This window comes from Harpia harpyja, chromosome 2 (assembly GCF_026419915.1).
Source record: "Harpia harpyja isolate bHarHar1 chromosome 2, bHarHar1 primary haplotype, whole genome shotgun sequence".
Classification (NCBI taxonomy): Eukaryota; Metazoa; Chordata; class Aves; order Accipitriformes; family Accipitridae; genus Harpia; species Harpia harpyja.
Window position 1 is genome coordinate 75,401,723 of NC_068941.1, and position 20,764 is coordinate 75,422,486.

The window sequence follows — 20,764 nt, forward strand, 5'->3', positions numbered from 1 at the left end:
AATACTAAAGGTTAGTTACAAACTCTCCCACGTAACAAACTTGCTGTTTCATTAAGGTTTCTTTTACAATACTCTCATTTCAAGTATGTCTCAAAGTTTCAAGCAACTTCAGGATAATAAATTAAAAAATGAATTTTACATACCATGCTCAGATTCAGATTTAAATCAATGTGAAGATTTCCTAATTACTTATAATACTTCTACCTACTCTAACACCTGCAAAGTAAACGGGAAAGAAAAGTCCTCCCTTTCCAGGTATATGTATTATTTTAGCATATTTTTTAACTTGTTATAAGCATATATTTTAAAATATATACAACTCCACATATCTGACGGTATGGCCTGTTGCTGTTATTGCTGCATGTCTCTTATTGTCTGTCTCTCATACAACAAAAGCGGGATTAGTACCTTTAAAAAAAAAAAAAAATGAGGAAATAGGACAAAAGTGGTCATGGATATTCAGAAGCAATTAAATCATGTGGGTTCCCACCAATCAGTCTTTCAGATACGGTAAATTTCAATTAGAAAATCCCTTTAGATTAGCAATGCTTTTTTGCATAATTAAAATCAATTATATTCATGATATGAGTCTAATTCTTATTCTACCTATATGGTTAAATAACAAATACTGTATCTGCATGTCCTTCACAGAAGAAAAATGTTAAAACTGAAACAGTCATCTCTATAAAGATGTGATACTCACCAAAAAAAACGTAAAACTTAAAAGAATGCTCAGCTGTGCGGCAAAAAAAGCAAAGCAACAACCTACTATGAGGGTTATTAGCTATGTAAGTGACAGACAGAAATCCAACTAAGGTGAAACAGCAAAGCCTCTGTAGCTGAATCTTCAATTTCGTCTTTTTCATGCATGTCAATACTTCCCAAACTTATCTTTTCTCTAGATAGACTCAAAAAATACTGAAATCAAAACTGGCCCAAGCTAACTTAAGAAATTTGGCAGGTCCAAGATTTACATTTGGATTCTTACTAGAAAACATGGGAAAAGATTCATGAGCTTTCAAAAATGAGGGGCAAGGTTTACTGGCAAGTTGTTCTTCAGGAACATTGGTTTAATAATGAGGGAAAAATATATCCTTCATTGTTCAAGCACACTGAAACAGTTTGGGAAGCAGACGGGTAGAACAAATAGAGAACTGTACGGCAGGTACTAGTAAACCATCAGTCTTCTGTATAACATTGGCTGCATTTCTGAACTGAACCTTCCAGATAATTTCCTGGAGTTTTAGTATGATTTAGGAGAAAGCAACTTTAGTTTTCCATGGTTCTTACATAGTTTAGTCTTCCTATAATGGCCCTGATAAAAAAAAGCTTCACATTAGAAACAATGAATGACTAAAAAAGTGGAATGGAAGTGAAATATGGTACACTACAGGATAATGTAATATGTGCATGGTATGCTACAAATAAAGACATAAAACTAAATTTTCATCATTTTAACAGCTTTAACAATTAAGGCAACTAGAAATTAGCTGAACAACACGTGAACAATTTTTACTGAACTAAAAGGAAAGAGAACACAATCCCTACCATCTCAGGAAATACACGACTTTGTTGTTTATTCCAACTCGTGCGCACAAAGTACGTACCTTAAAACAGCGGGTCTGGACTGACAACAGTCAAACTGGAAAGTTACAATTCCAGAATAAGGATTTCAAGCATCTACTTAACAACCAACAGTACATCTTAACACTTGGGTCTACCATGCCAAATCTGTAATCATAACATGTTACCTTAAGCCTTCTTTTTTGAGTATTGTTTCTCTTTAACTCAGAAATCCTCCTGTAGATCAATTACAACAGGAAAATTTCAGAATTGTTTTGCTAGTCAGTGATGTGTAGTACCAGGGAGCCACAGAGATGACAGCCTCCTACTTCTATGGATTACTCTCAGCAGCAGACATGAAAATAGATTTAACTGGGCACAGAGCACATGTGCAATAATGAACAATCAGTGGCACCAACCTTGCTCTGAAGAGCTACTTCGATCTCAGGCAGTCTCAAAGGATCCCCAAAAATGCTCTTTCTTGATAACTGTTACCTCAACTTCTGCAGCTCACTTAAGGTTCTTATATCAGAAGGGTGAAAACAATTTGTAAGGCTGTGAATTACAGCAAAATTGCTGCCAATAATTTTCCGATGCCTGTTAAAATGCTTTCCAGAGTGCTCTGCATTGTCCCTCTGCAGGGAAACCCTTTGCTACACCACATTTTGCAGTATGCAATGCAGACCAACCAGCTGCTTTATCTAGATTAGCTGAATATTCCCTCTTCACCTGCCAAAGAGAAAGAAACCTAAACAACAACGACAGGTGCAGACCTATTACATTTCTCCCTAGTTGGTGATTTTATTCAAAGGTTCAGTCTTACAGATTTTCTGCAGTGTTTTCGCTTTTGGATTAGTCTATTTTCATCCATCGAAAACACAGGTTTCCTTACACGTAAACGTAATTATTCAAAGTTTTCCTTATCCTATTGCAACTTTTGATTTTTCATATGCAGTTTATGAGTTGTTAACACTTTGTATCATCAAAGAAGGTTTTCAATTATTTTTTTTAAAATGTATTTAATTCAACTTTCATGAGTGCTTCCATCATTAATCCTTATGTAGTCCTATAAGACCATGGGGGGGGGGGGGAGGGAAGTGTTGATCATCAGAGTTTTATGTTAGAAGTAACTGAAGTTCCATGCAGCTAAATTAGCATCAAGCTGCAATATAATGAATGCAAGTAGAGGGAAAAAAACCCCACCACTAATTCTGTTAGTGGAGCTGTATCTTTTGCTAGCAATTTAGCCACAGATGTTCACACCTACATAAGTATTTAATATATTATACTGAGCTCACTAAAGGCCAAATCACATAACGCTATAAAGACCAGATCCCCAAATGGGACATATATGGAATTTAGTCATTTACATTCAAAACTGCTGTCCTGAGCATCCTTTACTTGACTGTTGCCTTCCTCTACTCCAGTCAGTTTTCAATATTAAAGATCCAGAGACACCTGTAATGCTGTTTCTTTTCACATACATAGTTCTTTTAAAGATAGAGATCAAAACCTTGCTCACATTTATAGCCAATCGTGACACAAAATTTAAGTATTTTTCTTACCTCCTTTGCAAAATTAGATCTGCCACACACAAAATACATGCTTTTAGCATGTCTGCAGCATCAGGCTCAACTCACAATGCAGTAACTAAAAATCAAAGGCAGAAGTAGGCTCTTCAACTCAGTGCCTGTTTTACACAGAAGCTCAGAGCACAGCCTGATGTGTATCTCTGGATCTCACTGTTCCGGCCACAGATGTTTTCTCCATCCTCACCACTCCCTATCACTATTTGCAGCTAACTTTCATTTTCAAACCATCGGTCATGCAAGTCACATCATTTCAACTCAGTTAACTTCAAAATGAATCAAATGGATTAGCTCCATCTACCTTCATCAGCCATTAAACTGGCCTGACTCGTCAGAGTAGATGAGGAAGAACTTCCACAATGCCTTCCAGTGACAGCATTGTCAAAAGTTACTGCCAGGAAAATGGGCACAGTGAACACCTCTCAGGGGATGCTAATGCTTTCAACTGAGAGATGTTTACAAGGTAAACATCTTGTCCACATCTTAAATGACAGTTCAAAAATGAACTGTTCTCATTCAGGATGTGTGACGTACTCTACAGTCCTATCACCACCCCAATGCAACTCAAAACTACACCTTTCATGAGCAATCCTTGAGACCCTATTTTTATCTCCCCAGAACAGTGTGGAGACCAGCAGATAGGACATTCCTATGACAGCAGAGATCAGTTTGAGTCTCTTCAGACAGTGAAGGGAAATGAACAAATCTAAGTATTAAATTTTCTTCATCTTTATGTCTTTAGGTGTCTTTACACCAAACAAAGTGTGAGGTTCCATTAAAAGAGCCAGAAACATGAAATTCTGGAACATCAGTGCTCATAACTATGATGTCTAAGTCATCTTCATGTTCTAGCAGCCATGAAGAGACTCAAAAGCTTAATATTTTAGATCTCACTAACTTGAATAAGAGTACAGGCTGAAATAAAATAGGAAAAAAGATCTAAGTAACACCTGAGAGGTCTTTCTCACATCACCAAAGAGCTACAGCTTAAAGGTACAGTGATGAAAAATAGTGACATTAACCAAATGAAGCCAAGTTAAATTTCCAGACGTGAACAATTACAGTAAGACTCTTTAACTTTCCAACCAACAAAAAAAAAAATTAGAAAACAGGAAAAGAACTGGTGCTGATAGAGAAAGTTTAGAATAAAAAAAGTTAGGATTACTTCAGTACAGCATGAAATACAAACCAGAGTTTTGCCTAGATTTCTAGTAGCAACAGTGACCTTGAACATAAGGCAAAGACAAAACAGCAAAGTGGAACAAATGCATACAAGTAAAAATTATCAAAACAAAACTTTAAAAAATTAGCACACTGGTTTTGAGATCAAATAATTTTCATCTTAAAATAATACAGGAACAGTTTCACCAAATCACAGATTTTATCAGATTCTCTTGTTATAAACTAGGTGTGGATCCAGTGGAGATGACAAAGACTACCATGAGATATCATCACACATACAATGAATGCCCATGCTTACAGTAAATGTGATGTAATAGATAAAAGATAAGTATTAATGTCACAGTAGGCTTGCATTACTGTGTACAGTTCTAGTGATTCAATGCCAATGAGTCCAAAGAATAGCTCAAGAGAAGGAATAGTGATGTGATGACAGCTTAGTGGTGTGATGAGAGCTTAGAAATTACACACAGGGAAGATAATTATTTCAACTGAAGGACTGCTAACCGTTGGGATGGCAGGATTAAGAGACTCCCACCAGGACAGATGAGGATAAATACCTTGGATAGCTTTCCGTTGCTGTTTGATCAGTTTGGGAATCTCGAACCACACCTTTATCATTTTAGGAACAGGCTTGGAGGATGTCATTGTTTTGAACACCAGAGAACAAGACTAAAACCCTGCTGAGACCCTTCTTGTTCCATACTTTAAAGGGATTTTATAGCAACTTTCTCAGTGAATGGAATGGGAAAATAAAAGCTACATTTAAAAAGATACAAAGAAACTCACAGTGTAAAGTATCATGTACTACTAATTAAGTGTAACTTTTGACAGGGTAAAGTTAGTAATGATTTACAGTTGCTTCATCTTTTCAAAATCTATCATCACATCTGCCAGCACAAACTTTTACAGGTGGTACTGCATTCTCAGGGCTTAGACATGCTCCCCTTTTGCCCTAAGCAGTCAACTGCTTTCTCCTACACAAGACAGGGACACATAAAGGAAATAAGAAGATTAAAATCTGGTCCTTTTCCTTTTATGATTGCTTCCATCTAATCTAATCATAATTCTAGGCAAAGTATTACCTATTTCTAATACTGTCATTTCCAAGTCTTTTAATGTTATAGATAAAACCATCTAGCAATTTCATTTTCAGTCACTGATTACAATTTTTCTCTTTCCTCCAGAAATTTAATTCTGTGAAAGAGATCATTGACTTCTACAAAAATGTTCCCATCACACTCATTGACGGAAAGGATAAATCAGGAATCCAGAGAGAACAATGCTACCTTACATATCCATTCAAGTCGTGCAAAAGATGTTTTCTGCCTTAATGTCACCGATTTGTTTGTATAAATGTAAATAGAACAATTATTTAAATGTCTCAAAAATCAGATCAGCCTTTTGAGTGAGGAGCTCCCCATAATATTATGAAGCATACTAAATGCTCCACTAAAAAACTTCTCTCCAGCTGAGAATACAGATCTACTCCATTTTCTGATTCTTGTAATTTAACTTTGAGTATATAAAGTATATGCCATTGTATTAATTCACAGAAAAGTGTCAAGAGTGACTAGTCTTGATATCTTGACAATAATTGAGCAATTGCTTATTTTGCACTCTACCTTCTAACACAAGACAAAAACCAAAGTCAATCTTGCTTACCTAAATGTCACTGAAGCTCAGGTAGTAGCAAAATCTAATAAAGCATACTATGGTTATACAAAAAATACTCTTGCTTTTAAAAATACACATGAAATGCTATTTATCTGAGTACTCAACTCTTTAACAATTTCATTCGGTGTGTGTATGTGTTTGCACAACAAGAAGCTGTGCTCAGCAGCCACTGAAGTCAGTGGGCGTCAGCTGATGCTCATAGGTGTTGAAGCAGGTTATAAAGCTAGCTTTAATTATGTACGTTCTATTACTTAACTAACACTTATTCTTTAGCTTAAGTAGCAGATACTTGTATTCCATATCTAGGCCTTCAAACACACTGTAGGACCATTATGCAACAGTCCCTTTGAATTCACACCATGTGCAAATATAGAAATAAAAATGAGTAGGAACAGTAGATGTGCTTCAAACTCAGCAAGAAAACACGTTCCAGTGTGTATCAAAGAAGACAAGAAGGTAATATTTTTCAGAAAAAAATACAGTAATATTTATTCATATAATTTGAGTTTTGGAAGGCTTAACTAAATTCATTATAAATATGAAAGGCAAACTTGAGTATTTTTCTGCAAAGCATCCATAGTCTTCCTTTCTAAGCACACTCAGAAGTTTGACTAGGTAATTGGAATATACCAAGAAAGGAACCTCAGTTACTTTGCCCTTACAGAATAGGAACAAGAATAACAACATTCAAGCCCAAAACATGACATTCCAACCCAATTTATGACATAGTATGTAGTGGCACAAACTAGCTCTAAAATAATTTAGCAGTTGGTTTTTACTTTCTTGCAAACTTTTTATTTCTCGATGCTGCATCAAAATGCAAGAGAACACTCACTATAACTTTTTCTCTCAAACCACTGAGACTGTTAAAATTGAAGGAAATTATTCTGACATGACATTATCTAATAAGAAGAATGAAAATTAACAAAACAGAAGCTGCTAAGTAGAGTTTAGCAGAGCTCATAAAAAGGAAAAGAGGCATGACATAATCTGCTTTAAGAGTTTCATAGCCATCATACAATTTAACTTACAAAAGGTTTTCATGTTAAAAGAAAAAAAATATTTTCTAAATTAAACCCATGGAAAAAAACACATCTTAACAATTTAGATAGCAGATTATGGCAGTGACATACAAAGCTTTGCAGATGTTTACTAAAACAGTAAACTTGCTTACAAAAGACAAGCATTACTAGTATAATTAAACCACCTAGAGTTTATAAAGCTGAGTGGCAATGCTTCCCCCATCCCCCCCCATTACAGCTTTCATGGGGAATGTTCTAATTTTGCCAGTGACAACTATTATGAAGCAAATTCAAAACTATTTATTTAGTAGCTTCTACAGAAACAAAATTAATTTAAACAGTAACCTGGACTGAAGGAATTAAAACAAAGGAAGAATTTTAACCATGTTTTTTTCTTATGTTAAGAATTTCAATATTTATTGTATGTGATATGCCAGAATTTTAAAATGGAAGCTATTTTCACAACTGAAAATGCAAATAGTACTGTTAGGTTTGGCATCAAAGTATATGAAGTGAAAAAAACCCCGCTAGTGTACCCATCTAAAAAAATATAATTCCATTTGAATACAAAATGAGAACTGTCATTTCATTATTATTGACAAAACAGACAAAAAGAAGTTTGTTCCATGGAATAGGCTAGTCTGATAGAAATGATACAAAAATTTTCCATGTGTATATGATGAAAAAGATCTGACTTAAAGCACCATCTGAAGGATTTTAACACTGTATTGCAAAATGATGGGAAAGCAATGTTTTAAAATATTTACATTTCAATGCAGATACGATACATACTTTATCAAAACAATGTATAATTTGCTGGAGTATATAAAAAAATATTCCCAGCTTAAACTGTTTACAAAAATGCACCAGTGAAAAGAGTTAGGGACTACCAGTTTTTCAAGAGTAGTCCCAGTTCAAACACAGAACACACATCCAGCATTAGTCAGTATTGATCTTCTTATCTGTAAAAATGTAAGATGTGATTTTAATTGTAAATATGTGCTTCAATATAATTCAGATTTTAAAATGATATAAAATTGACAAGATGAAGAAAAACATCTATTGTTCATGTACAAAAACATTAGACTTCAGTATCATCCATCCCTCTTCTTCACTAAAAACCTGAAATTTGGCCCTAATTTAGGAAAGTGTTTAAGCAACTGAGCAATGTTTACACTGCACTGAAGTCAGTCGATACACGTTAGATGTACATTGTAACTAGGCACATGCTTGTATGAATTTAGGCCTACAAAAAATATATTCTAACATCTAAATTCTTAAGGATGAAAGATTGCACTGAAAATCTGGTTCAACACTGTCAATGTAAAAGCTGTGCAGCACGGTTTTTCATTTTGAAAAATCTTCATGTCTAGCAAGTTCCCCCTGTAAATAAGCATTAACTCACTAACTAGAGTTCTAACCAAATGCCCAATTCTGCAAACGTGTTTCTATCAGGCTACACACACATAGTAGTAGAGGGTTTACATTTGGCTATTACATCCTTAGATTTCAGAACAGCCTTGACACCATATAGACAAAAGCTTCTCTCTCCTATTGCTCCAAGTCTGATGATGTCTCCGGCTCTGCCTGTCCCGAACAAAGATGGTACAGAAAGCTGACAGTGTTCTGCTATCTCACATCTACGGAATACAGGCTAGGTAAAGACTAAGTACTAAACAAAATTTAACTTTTTAGTGCTATCTGACCTAGTGGGAATAACTCTGATCCCACAGATTCCTTGTTTACACCCTTGTATCTCCTCTGAAGTCAGCAGAAGTGGTTTTGTTTCACTGAAACAGTACTTGCATTTAAGTTTTACTTTTTATGCACGGTGCTTAATTTGCCACTAAAACCTATGATACACACTTGCTGCCCACAGAGGATCAAAGGTGCTTTTCAGTACACGTATGCTCGCTCTCTGAAACACTATGCTGTAATAAAGCAAACTAAACCCTGTTAAATTTACAAAGATCTCATTGTCTAAGATCTTAATCCATACAGACCTACCACAAACCAGTTACAGCACAGTATCCTAGCACAGAGAATGGTTAACTAGAAAGATGTTTGCATAGCAAATCTTTTTCAAATTTCTCCTATGGAACAGATGAAGTTGACCTCCAATACAAATTTCAAACATAAGAGTGCAAAGTAGTGCTTAATCCTCACTATCGGTTTCTCTGTACCTTTTTAACTCTGCTCTCCTTCCACTTCACTAACAGTAGAGACCTTTTGGCAAAATAAAGCAGTTATTTCAATCGTCCCTTCCAAGCAAGTTAGTGGCACTCATTAAGAATGAGAGGGGAAACCTCCCCTAGTCTCTCAATGCTTTTTTGCTGGAAGAGAAAGAACATCCCAACCCTTGGTTGCCTCTATCAAGTGCCTCTGTCCATGACTTATCCATTCTTCTTGGTCCATATATACTCTTCCACAAAACCAACACTTAAACAGACACTGAAGTGTTTCAGCTGGTGAAGTTTCCACCACCTGGTAGTTGTTTTTATGGGTCTTTTTAAGTTTCATTTTTAGCATACTCTGCTTTTTTGCTTGGTTTACTGTCTCAACATTCTGAAGAGTAAGACGCTTTCGGTAACGTTTGACACCAAGACAACTACTTGTCCTTTCTGACAGGACTACTTTCAGGACTTGACCTTTGTACTTGTTGATAGTCTTCATGACATTAATTATCTCTGGTGAGTCAACATCAGGATGGTTTAGTACCACAACTGGCTGGTTACGACGAGGGCATTTTATCAACTGATTCGTTCTCAAAGGGACAAGCCGAAGACGTCTTGCTGTCAACAGATATGACATGTCAGAACTTGAACTGGTTTCTGACTGAGTTCTTGTTTTCCTCTTAGGAAGTTCCCTGAAGCTTGCTTGTTTTGCCTTATTTTTGGGACCTAGTTGACTTTTTGAATAGGGTTTGCTTTGCTTACTCACATCACTGCTTTTCTGAAATGGTACACCAGTTTGTTTGCTATTATTTTTAATACTTGCCTCTCGCTTCGGTCTTTGCCTGAGTGATACACTTCGGGACTCAGCATTCAGTTCACTCCGATTAGGCAAACATGGCAAATTACTGCTAAGTGTCTCAGAAACACTGATGGGAACCGGGCGAGGCAGAAACATTTCATTGCAATACATAGAAGGCGCTGATGTTTCACTCCTGTTTTCTGTTCCGTTTGAGTTTTGACTGCTAGTAGCATTCAGTACTCTCAGCATTGTCCCTTTAGGGATAAACACTGGAGTAGCAACATGGGAATTTTTAGTTACCCTGCTTTTAGATGTTCTTGCAAATGTAAGCAACTGATCTTTACTGTGTTCTTCACTACTAATCACACTGTTTCTACCATGCACTTGAGGCAAAGATGTAGACTGTTCCACTTCAGTGGCAGGAACAACTCTCTCGCAGCTTGCTGAATTTTCTTGAGGGAAAAGCACCTTTTTACTAGAAGCTTGACATCTCAAAGGCATGGATTTCATGTTAGATTCAGCAGCAGACATGAGCTGAGCAATCTTTCTACAGAGCAATGATGCTGACTTCTTATTGCATGTTGTGTTGTCCCATCTGACACCCTCTGGAACGTTTTCAGCCCCACCACTAAGAGAAAATACAGACGAAATAACAGGTCCCTCAAAAGCGTTGCCTTTATTTTCCATCTTCTGCAGTTCTAATGATTCCAGAAGACGACTGTTCTTTTGACTATTGGTTTCAGCTTTCTTTACTTTGCTAAAGCCAAAAGTCATGTTCTTGCAAGGTGGAGTTTTAGTGACATTAAAGTTTTTTCCTGCTTCAGAAGATGTTACAGTTTTTTTATCAAAACCCTTACCAGCTACATGTGTTTCTGTAGAGCTGACTGGCAGACTCCTACATTCGTTGTCATCCCTCTTTAGAGGCAATGTATCCTGTTGTTCAAGGACTGCAGAAGAAGAATTTTTGCCCTTCTGAGCAGCCTCTACTGAAATGTTCTTGGAACTTTTATCTTCAGAAATAGCAGCATATTTTGGAGGGGGTATATCCACACCTTCTTCATAACAATACAAGTCATAATGTAAGTTATTTTTTCCATCTACTTCCCACCTTGAGGATTTAAGATTACTTTTTTCAGTAGTATTCATCACCAAAGACGGAGAACAAAGTTCTATAACACCTGAATGGACATCAATACCTTTCACCAAATGAAAGCATAATTTTGATGCATCTTCCCTCTGTACAGATACAGAGTTACAGTCTGAGAGTTGAGAATCAGAAAAACAAAGACATTCAGAATTCTTGTCATATGTACTATCCAAATTAAGCTGGTTACTAACACTGGATAATTTGTCTACATTCACTTCCATGGTTAGTAACTCATTCTGAGACACAGACGATGTTTTTTTTCCTTCTGCAGATCGTTCTATACCTTGATTCTCAAGCTCCTCTTCGGCACCATTCACAGGTTTGTATGTTGCTTCTTTCATAGGAATTAGTTTAAGAACCAGCTGTTGTGCACCATTCACTATTTTAATCTCTACTATCTGAGCTAAACAGTTAGAAGGAACTACAAGTTCAGACGGTGCAATTACTGTTAAAGGCATCCCAGGTTGTAAAGGCTCCATTTTTGGAGAATAAACCTCAACTTCTACACTTTGATTCTCACATACACTTATTTCAGATGCCTCCAATATTGTTTTATCCTGGACTGATGCTGTGTTTACGCTACATTCTACATCATGAGACGAATAGACCGTTTTAGTTGCTTTACCTGGAATCTCACAAACCACACTTGAAGATGAATTTGAGAGTTCATTCTGAAAAGGAATTTTATCATATTTCTGCTTTTCATATAAAGTGCTTGGACTTGACTTCTTTTGCTTGTGGTTTATGGTGGTATTTGACAGCCGTTTTGTGGGTGTTTCATGTACTCTTCTCGTATGTTTCACTATATAGTCATGTCTAACAGCACCATATTCACAGTATTCACACTGATACGGAAAAGTTCCAGTGTGTTTCACCAAATGTCTCTGGAATTCTCCTTTGGTGTAGGATACATAACTGCAGTGGGAACAAATAAATTTAATTTCTTCATGTTGACCTATATGCTTTTTATACTGCAAAGGATCCTTTGTTGAAAATCTACATTTATCACAATAGTATTTACCTGGCAGAAAGTTTTTAACTTTAAATGATTTCTGGGTTTTACTTGGGGATTTTTTTTCACTTTTTTCAAAGTCTACAGCATTGGCACCCTCAGGAACAAAATGAAAAGCTGGTGGTGTAATATGACTGCACTTCTTGCACATGAAATTTTTGTCTTCAGTCCACCCAAGCTTCTTATGCTTTTCTATATCTTGCATTGAAATTTTCTGAATGCTTCTGCATTTTATGCAGCTTATCAGTGACAACTTACTGTTCTCAGCCTCAGTCCCTTGGTAACAGCAGTTTTGGTCATCATCTCCTTTTGATGGATTTGTTTTATCCTCAGAAGATTGCTTTGGGGATGTAGTTAAGGAATTATTTTTATCATTAACTTGGCCAGGGTACAATCTTGGTAAAAGTTCCCTCATTTTCAACTGCATTTCAGAAGACGTGACTCTGCATCAGTTTTGTCAAACACAGTAGCAGCAGACAGAATATTTTCTTGATATTAGTCTTGTGTATGCTGCTTATCAATCAATCCTTCAGGCCACCAATCTGCAGAATATACACTTTGGAAGAAATGGTGCTCAAGCAACTGCATCCATATTATATTCCATGTTCTTAATTTTATTCAATCAACTTGCAGCACTAAAGAATAAAAAGCAGAAGATTAAGTCAGTTACGATTCACTGATCACTGAAATACAATGAACTAAGAATTGAACTATTAGTGGACTACAGCTGAATTACAGAGTGCAAGTCTACTGTGAGTATACCACTGATTGTATTCTGCACATAGAACCATTAACTCTAAGCAAAACATACCAAATCAAATAATCTTTTAACGTTTGCTCTTATTCAAAATGTTCATAAATTCATAAAATTATCTGCTATGCATCAAAACCTGATGAGTTCATGCTATTTCTTCCATGTCATGAAAAATTTTACATTTAAGAAATGTATTTATAAGCCTAACAAGAAAGATACTTGGTAACAAAACTGAGCAGCAGAATATGATTTTGGTTCATATACAGCCCTTAACTCAGGAAAAGATATTATGAAACATTGCAAGTGCCACTCATTTGTGAATCCCAGCAGGAAAAAGGACAGTGACTACAATGGTTACGAGAAACACATAACTATGAGTTTGTTTTTAAATATAAGGATTTTTAAGTTAGCATGGAAATTCATGAAGTACAGAAGGAAGTTCTTTTCTAATCAGTGCCAATGTTTCAGATCCAAGGAGTCTTGAACACTAATTCACAACAAGATGCGGTTTATACTTGTTTTCAAAGTAATGGAGTCAAAACAATCTGCGGCTGCAAAATTAATTACTTTCACTTCTATTAATATCACAGTATAATCACTTCTATGTAAGTGGACAAGCATATAAATAATTCACTCCATCTTGATAATACAGAAAGTGTCAATCAAAATAAACAATGCAACAGAAGGCAGAAGGCAAACAGTAATATCAGTGTAAAACCACAACGTTAACTTCTGCAGTATGTTTGGCCCCACAGGTTCCAGCACTCTTATGGTCTCTTTTCTATATTTAACATGCACAAGATCTCAGCCTTTAAGCTTTTGCCAAGACTATGAGACCACTCTTATTTTGAAAATAAACAACTAAATTAGCCTTTTGAGACATACATAAAACAAAGTCCAAAGCTAACAGCAACAAGTAAAATCTACTCAGCATCTTTCTTACTCAAACATTCTTACTTACAGGCATACTGTTGCACAGATCTGCATTCATGTATAGACCCTATTTCATAAGGTTACTTTTAGATTCCTTTAGATTTCAATATATCCTACAGAAGCCTTCTGCTTCTGAAATCCAATTCCTCTCCAAGTCTATCTACAGAGAGCAGGGCCTGATTTGGGCTCCAAAAGCTCAGTGCTGAGATCACCTAGGTAGCATCCTGTTACAATAATCCTACATGAATGAGGAAAACTTTACACTATGGTACATCTCCACATTGGCTTGACAAGAGCAAGCATCTGATCCAGAAAGTTTTTCTTGCATCTCCCTGTGCTCCATCTGCCAATATCCCTAACTGCTACAGGAATGCTGCCCTAAAGATGGGGCTCTGCAAAGAGCAATATACTGATATAACCTCAAACAACAGTAAAAGTTAGAAAAATGGTTAGGGACAATATAATGGGCTTTTCACTCCTTAGCAGATGGATAGCTGCACACCTGTAAAATTCCTCAGCAGGTACTTCTTCGGACTGTAGTAATCTCATCTCATTGCAATGCAGACAACTGTACAACTCTGTGTGAAAAACCTCTATATCCCGATGTGAAAAACAAATCAATGGCAGTTTCCCAGGAAGGAGTAAAGTATACATGACTACTGCATCATGATCTTAAGATTATTTTTTTTAAGCAGTTCTAATGTTGGTAACATCATGCCCTCTATTATCCAGATTCTAAAGAGGAAAGAAATATTTGTGGTAGTCTCAGATGGACTATTCTCCCCCTGCTAATATCACTTCCTAGACTTAAGATGAACCTTGTTGACACACAAGTGTGATGGTAGGCCTATGTCCAGGAGATCCCCTATTTTATTTCAGGAGAAAGGTAATAAGAGATCTTGATAAGCTCAAGATCCAGACCAAAGATGCTTTGAAGATTTCTATACAGCTTTAAGAAAGAACTAAAATTGCATTTGAAAGGGTGAATTTAGATCAGTATTTGCTTTTTGCTAACAACTATCCATTGATACTGAAACTGACCTCCATATGAACTGACCAAAAGACAAGCATAGAGCACTTTTTTATGCCACCCTTGACCACAAAAAACAGTATTAAAAACACAATATGTTTTCTTATATTTTATTTTAACACTGTAAACGTCACCTTATGGGACAACATGGAAAAAGGATCCACCACCTTTAAAGAGCAAGAAAGTACAAGAAACACACTGTCAAATGTTTTAAGAACGCTTCAATCTACCAGGCAGATCTGGGCTGGTCAGTCCAAGAGGACACTAGAAAAATTTGACAGAGATGATTCAAAGAACAAGCTTTTAATCCTTCTAAACTTTCCTAACTCAAAAATCCTTATATATGAAAGTAAAAAAAATAGGTATATAACCCCAAAACCAAGCTTTCATTCAGACCTGTGACAAATACCATGTTGACAGAATCCAGGTTTCACTAATTACTGCAACTGCATTTCAGACCTGCAGTGGGTTGATCCTAGCCAGCAGCCAAGCAGCCACACAGCCACTTGCTGGCTCCCCACCACTCCCCGAGTAGGTAGGGGAATGAACTGGAGAAAAAGTGCAAGAAAGCTTACGGGTCAGGACAAAGGCAGTTTAATAGGTGAAGCAAAGAGGTGGGGAGGTGATGCACCTTCCACAAGCAGACCGATGCCCAGCCAGTCTCCGAGCAACAGCCACTTTGGAAGCCAACCCCTCTGCCCTTCTTCCTCTACTTCCAGTTTTTATTGCTGAGCATGACATTATATGGCATGGACTATCTCCTTGACCGATTCTGGCCAGCTGTCCCAGCAGAGTGCCCTTCCAATCTCTTGCCCACCCCATGCCTACTCACTGCAGCTGAGGCGGGGGGGGGGGGGGAGAAAACCTTGACATTGTGCAAACACTGTTCAGCAACAATCAAAACACTGGTGAGTTATCAACACTGTTTTAGCCACAGATCCAAAACATAGCACCATACAGGCTGCTATGAAGAAATTTAACTCCATTCCAGCCAGACCCAGTACAGGGAGAAAAAACTGAATATCCAGGTGATGCTGAAGTGACACGGCTATTATCTCCCTGGCTATTTTTGCACCAGTCTTTCCTGAATGCTAAATAGTTAACAAGAAAAGTTTTGATACAAACAGGCCCGCTTTATCATTATTTTGGATAAAACAAGCCCCAAAGTACATTGTAATTTCATTCTAATATTTGAAAAAATGATTTGCTTTTTGTGATTACTTCAGAAAAACGAGACCAATGTACACAAAGAGGTGGTGCAATCCAGCATCCATTCACTCCATACCAGGAAAAGGGGGGGGGGGGGGGGGGGCCGCTATGGGGGGGGGGATATGCTTCAGAAAATTTTAATTAAAAGATACATACTCAATTTTTCAAGTTACAAATACAGAGCACAGAGACCAATACAAAGATATCATTAAAGGAATATCTGAAAGTCTACAAGGAGCCTGAATGGCAAACACAAGAACAGGATGGATGAAGAATAGAATAAGAGATACCAGGAGTGTTAATATCAATTCCAGTCCCTGTCTTTACAGGAATGGATTCAGGAAAAATTTGTAAAAATACTTTGAAATACAATAAGGTACCTGAATTAGGAGAAATTGAAAAAAATTTAGAGGCCCTAGTTTTGAAAAAGATTGGAAGCAGAAACTTGGAGGTACATGGAAGAAGAACAATAGAAGGAAGATAAACCAAACTTTCTCATCCACTCCTTCTACCAAACATCTGCAATTCAGTGACATTTAAAAGTAGGGCATTTAATAAAAGGAAATAGTCCTGCCTTTCACATAACACTAGTATATCTTGGACCCTGCTGCTCAAGACAGAGATCAATAGATCCGCAGGAGTCAAAAGGCATTCTAAACAGTGGGTATCACATTTACATAAAGGTTAAAAAACAAAGACCAATTAAAAACAAGGAAAATAGGCAAAAACATCATCTGCAGCCTGACTATGCCAAATTCATCCAGTACAAGTGTTTTGCACTGCAGTAGATTACAGACCACTGATGTGGCCACTGTCAGACAGGAATTGCCAGTGTCTTCCCACTATTCTATAATCTTGAAATTTCCATTTACTTAAAATACATTAATATTCATCTTTTCAAAGAAAAATATGTCTTTTCCAGTGTTTTAGATCCCTTTTTCATCTCAAATTATATGCTGCTATCAATGAAATGTATGTGACAAGCAGCATGCATTTATTGTATGTGATCAAATAAGACCTTACTTCAGCAAAGCACCCACCTCTCACACACTAAATTCAAAGACTGCATCCAAGAATCAAGGCCTGCTTTGGTACTGAAAAGCTCATACAAGTCATCTGTTAAGAGAAAAGCTTAAACAGAATTGGAAGACACTGTGCATCACTACATCAGGAAAATACAGTGTGTAAAATCTGAGTCTCTGTGAAAAACTTAATCTCTGTGTAAGCTTAAAATTACCTTGTTTGTATTTTACAATTATATATATATATATATGCCATAGTCAATCAACGTTGAATGGATAGTATATCTCTGTCAAGCAGAGTTAACTGTTCTACTAATCCAGCTACGTAGCCACAATTATCAGTCATTAATTTCAGGCCTAATGACTAGGAGAGATCCAAAGTGCTTCACTCATGTATAATGTATTGTACTAATTAAAAGAATTGATTTTGTACTAAAAACAAACTATTCAAATACACCAAAGAAATTTCATCTACAAATATTTCTTCTTAAAAAGACATTTTGTTTCAGAATAACAGCTAATCACACAGTCATAACACTTTTAAAATCTGAAATTCACATGAAGTTTTTCCATCAGCATGAATAAGGAATGTCAATGCAGAGAATTAAGAAGAGCAAAGACCATGCACCAAGTTTTCAGAGCTTACTTTTATTATACAATATACAGGTATTTCATTCTACAGAAAAAATTTAATTACATTCAAAATTTTTACTATTTATGATATAAAGTTATGAAAAACATGGATTAAAATTAAATCACTATTTTTAGAATGCATAGGTGAAAAACTGTCCAATTTATCGACATTTATTGACATTGTAGGAAGTCAGGTATGTATATGGACTATAGAGTATTCTACTGAAATGGAGGTCTGCTTCTCTGTGGCTCTAGGACTGAGGCCTACCTTTATTTGTATCTGAAAGACACACATTTCTAACATATCATTCAATTGCTTGGCGGTCTTCTTGCAATAAGCTAAGCAAGGCATTCTCAAATAACTACTGTCTCAAAAGCAGTATTTTAGAGAATGCTCAGAGATGTTTATACAGTTGTTTATCATTATATGTATGATCAACTTCTAAAATTATGGTGCACATTTCATCATTTCACACAATTTACAACCATTTTCAAAATCATTCTGTATATCCAAAGCATACCGACTAGCATTTAGCATTACCTTACTCTAAGCTTTAAGGCCTGTAAGCAATAAAGCAAGTATGGCACTGAAGAAAATGGGAGAGGAGGGGGAAAGTCCCATTAAAAACACATATCCCTCCGTGCCCAGTTCTCAAAACACCCACCTAGATGCTAAAATTCATTTCTACAGATTTAATTCCTGCTAAAATCAGCCACATACTATCTGTATGTGCAATGAAAGGGCCTTGACTGTAACCATTTACTGTAGAAACAATGCAGAACAGAATGCTAGCAAAATCCCATAAAATAAAATTAGGTTTTTTAATAATAAACCAAACTTTTTTTATTAAACATGTATTTCAGGACACTTCGGCTACATCTACAGTAACACTGGATCATTTATTTAGAAGAAATCCAAGTCATTTTATACGTCTAAATTATGTTAAGTGTCCAGTGTAATACATTTTTATGATCGATTCTCTTGCAACAAAATTGAACGTAGGATTTAATTAAACGACTCTTGTGCCCAAACACTCTAAAGAACACAATTTACGTACAAAACACAGGATGATCTATTTTGCTCAGTAATAAAGTTACTAACCCGAAAGCTTCTTTTCTTCGGGAAGAAGACCAAGATGACAAACCTGGACAACAGCTTTACAGTCCAGGCGAGTCTAAAGCAGTCTGATGGCGCCCACGCGACAGCAGCGCCCGCCAGCCAACACCAAAAAATCCCATCTTCTTGGGCATCCAGCCCACCCACGCAGAAGTGTTGCCGCCTCTCCGGGAAAAAGAGACGTCCCTCGCTCAGGGCCCGTCTCCGGAGGCCGAGCCCCGCCGCTGCCCGGGCGAAGGCGGCCAGGCGGCCGCCGGACCCTCCGCAGGCCACCCAGACCTTCGCCCGCCGCCGCCGCCGGGGAGGCGGCTCCGCCCGCGCCGCCGCACAGTGCCGCCGCCGGCCCGCAGGGGGCAGCACCGCGCGGGCCCGCCGGGCCGCGGCGCGCGCTCGCCGCTGGGACCCCCGCCCCGGCCCGGCCCGCCCCCCCCCCCCTCCTCCGCCGGCGGGCAGGGCGGCAGCTGGCCGGCGACAGCCGCGGTACTGGGCCGGCTGGCAGGGGCCGAGGGCGGGGGAGCCTCACCTGTGCTCGGAGGAGGACGAGGAGGAAAAAAAAAAAAAAAAAAAAAAAAAAAAAAGGCTGCCTCCCTCAGGGGCAGACCCCGCCAGCCGCCACCGCTCCCCTCGTCTCCAGAGGCAGAAAAAAGGCAGCGCCAGTCCTCATCCTTCCCGGCCCGCAGCTCCTGCCCCCCCCTCCGCCCTGAGGTACTTACCTCAGCGACGGCGAAGGCGAGCCCCCCGCTGCCTCCGCCGCCTCAGGACGGCCCACCGCGGCAGCGGAACTGACCTCAGCGGCCGCTGCGGCGCCGCGCCGCCCCATTGGCCAGCGCCGCGCCGCTGCTCCCGCCGGCGGCGCCGTGTAGAGCTCTACTGTAGGCGCCCCGGGGGCGGTGGCGGCGCAGGCGCGCTGCGCGGCTCGGCCCGGCCCGGCGCCCCGCGGGGGAGGCCCCGACGCGGAGGTGACGCCTGGAGGAGCCCCGGGGAGCGCAGCCCGCAGCCGCGTGGGGACCGAAGCTGGGCTGCTGTTGGAACACCTGCAAGATGGCAGGCGAGGGTATGTAAGAAGGTGCGCCCTCAGGTTGTTGCCTGCCGGCCGACCCTCAAGGATTCTGACAGGACAACAGGCCGAAGGAAGAGCTGTTGTTCCCAGTAATCTCTCTACGTTCCCCCTGATACCACCGTGATTTATTAGCGCCTGGTGTGGGCACGCATTTCACAGGGATTGCTCAGTTAAGTAGCACGTCGTCGTCGTGTGTTTTCAGATGCTTCCTATAAAATCCAAATTTCTCGTGAAATAAACTCTTCTTGGTCAAATTTGAAGGGAGAAAAAAGGATTTTAACTGCCAGCATCTTGCCCTCTAAAAGTACCTTTGACGTCACTGCAGTATCTAACCACACTGCTTAAAAAGGAAACCAGATTTAACATGGGGCCCAAAGTTTTTCCAGGTGGCACCTTTAAAATTGAGCTTTGTGTTAGATGACTTCAAAGTTAAACTCCGTTTTGCTGATTGTTCTGTTAGCATGGATTCTGTGTGATAAGAGAAACCACGAGTAAGTTGCATCTTCCAATCAATTCTGTACTTGAGCAATCGGAAACAGGGCTTGAACTATCCTTACCATTGTCTAGACATGAACACGGATCTTCAGGGATCTTGGATTTTGGGATAGCCTCTTTGGGTCACAAAAAAAGGAAAGGGAAAGCTAAAGCTATCAGATGGAACTTTGGGGAAAAAGAATCCTCTCAACTATGAATTTTTTAGTTCTAAAATGAGAGGTTGCCATCAGAGTCTGTTACATCTCTTGATCAGCAGTGTAAGAAAACACTGTTAATGGTGGAGTTTGGAATACTGTAGTTTACTGAACGTTTTTAAAACTTGTTAAGAAGGTCTTCTGGCTGATAGAGC

General features: G+C 38.4%; 2 protein-coding genes across 4 annotated transcripts in view; one reads left to right on the plus strand and one right to left on the minus strand.

Annotated features, from left to right (window-relative positions):
- Positions 1–5,778, plus strand: part of CLNK (cytokine dependent hematopoietic cell linker) — a 29,800-nt gene extending 24,022 nt beyond the window's left edge. Inside the window, exon 15 of the mRNA XM_052780469.1 lies at positions 5,519–5,778. Coding sequence (XP_052636429.1) covers positions 5,519–5,665 — 147 coding nt within the window. The 3' untranslated portion in view covers positions 5,666–5,778. The remainder of the gene's footprint in view (positions 1–5,518) is intronic.
- A 692-nt stretch (positions 5,779–6,470) lies between these two features.
- ZNF518B (zinc finger protein 518B) lies at positions 6,471–19,693 on the minus strand. Of its 3 annotated transcripts, XM_052780465.1 has the most exons (3): positions 19,574–19,638; positions 18,846–19,025; positions 6,471–12,797 (listed from the first exon to the last, which is right to left on the minus strand). In XM_052780465.1, the coding sequence occupies exon 3, from the start codon at positions 12,587–12,589 to the stop codon at positions 9,350–9,352; it is 3,240 nt and encodes a 1,079-aa protein (XP_052636425.1). In that variant the 5' UTR covers positions 12,590–12,797; positions 18,846–19,025; positions 19,574–19,638; the 3' UTR covers positions 6,471–9,349. The 3 variants fall into 3 exon arrangements, with proteins under 3 accessions (XP_052636425.1, XP_052636423.1, XP_052636424.1); XM_052780463.1 differs by lacking the exon at positions 18,846–19,025 and having other exon boundaries at positions 19,574–19,693; XM_052780464.1 differs by lacking the exons at positions 18,846–19,025; positions 19,574–19,638 and adding an exon at positions 17,129–17,324.
- Positions 19,694–20,764: the final 1,071 nt, after the last annotated feature.

Bases quoted from the DNA above. Each gene is read 5' to 3' on its own strand.
- ZNF518B (XM_052780463.1), bottom strand. From the start codon at position 12,589: ATGCAGTTGAAAATGAGGGAACTTTTACCAAGATTGTACCCTGGCCAA.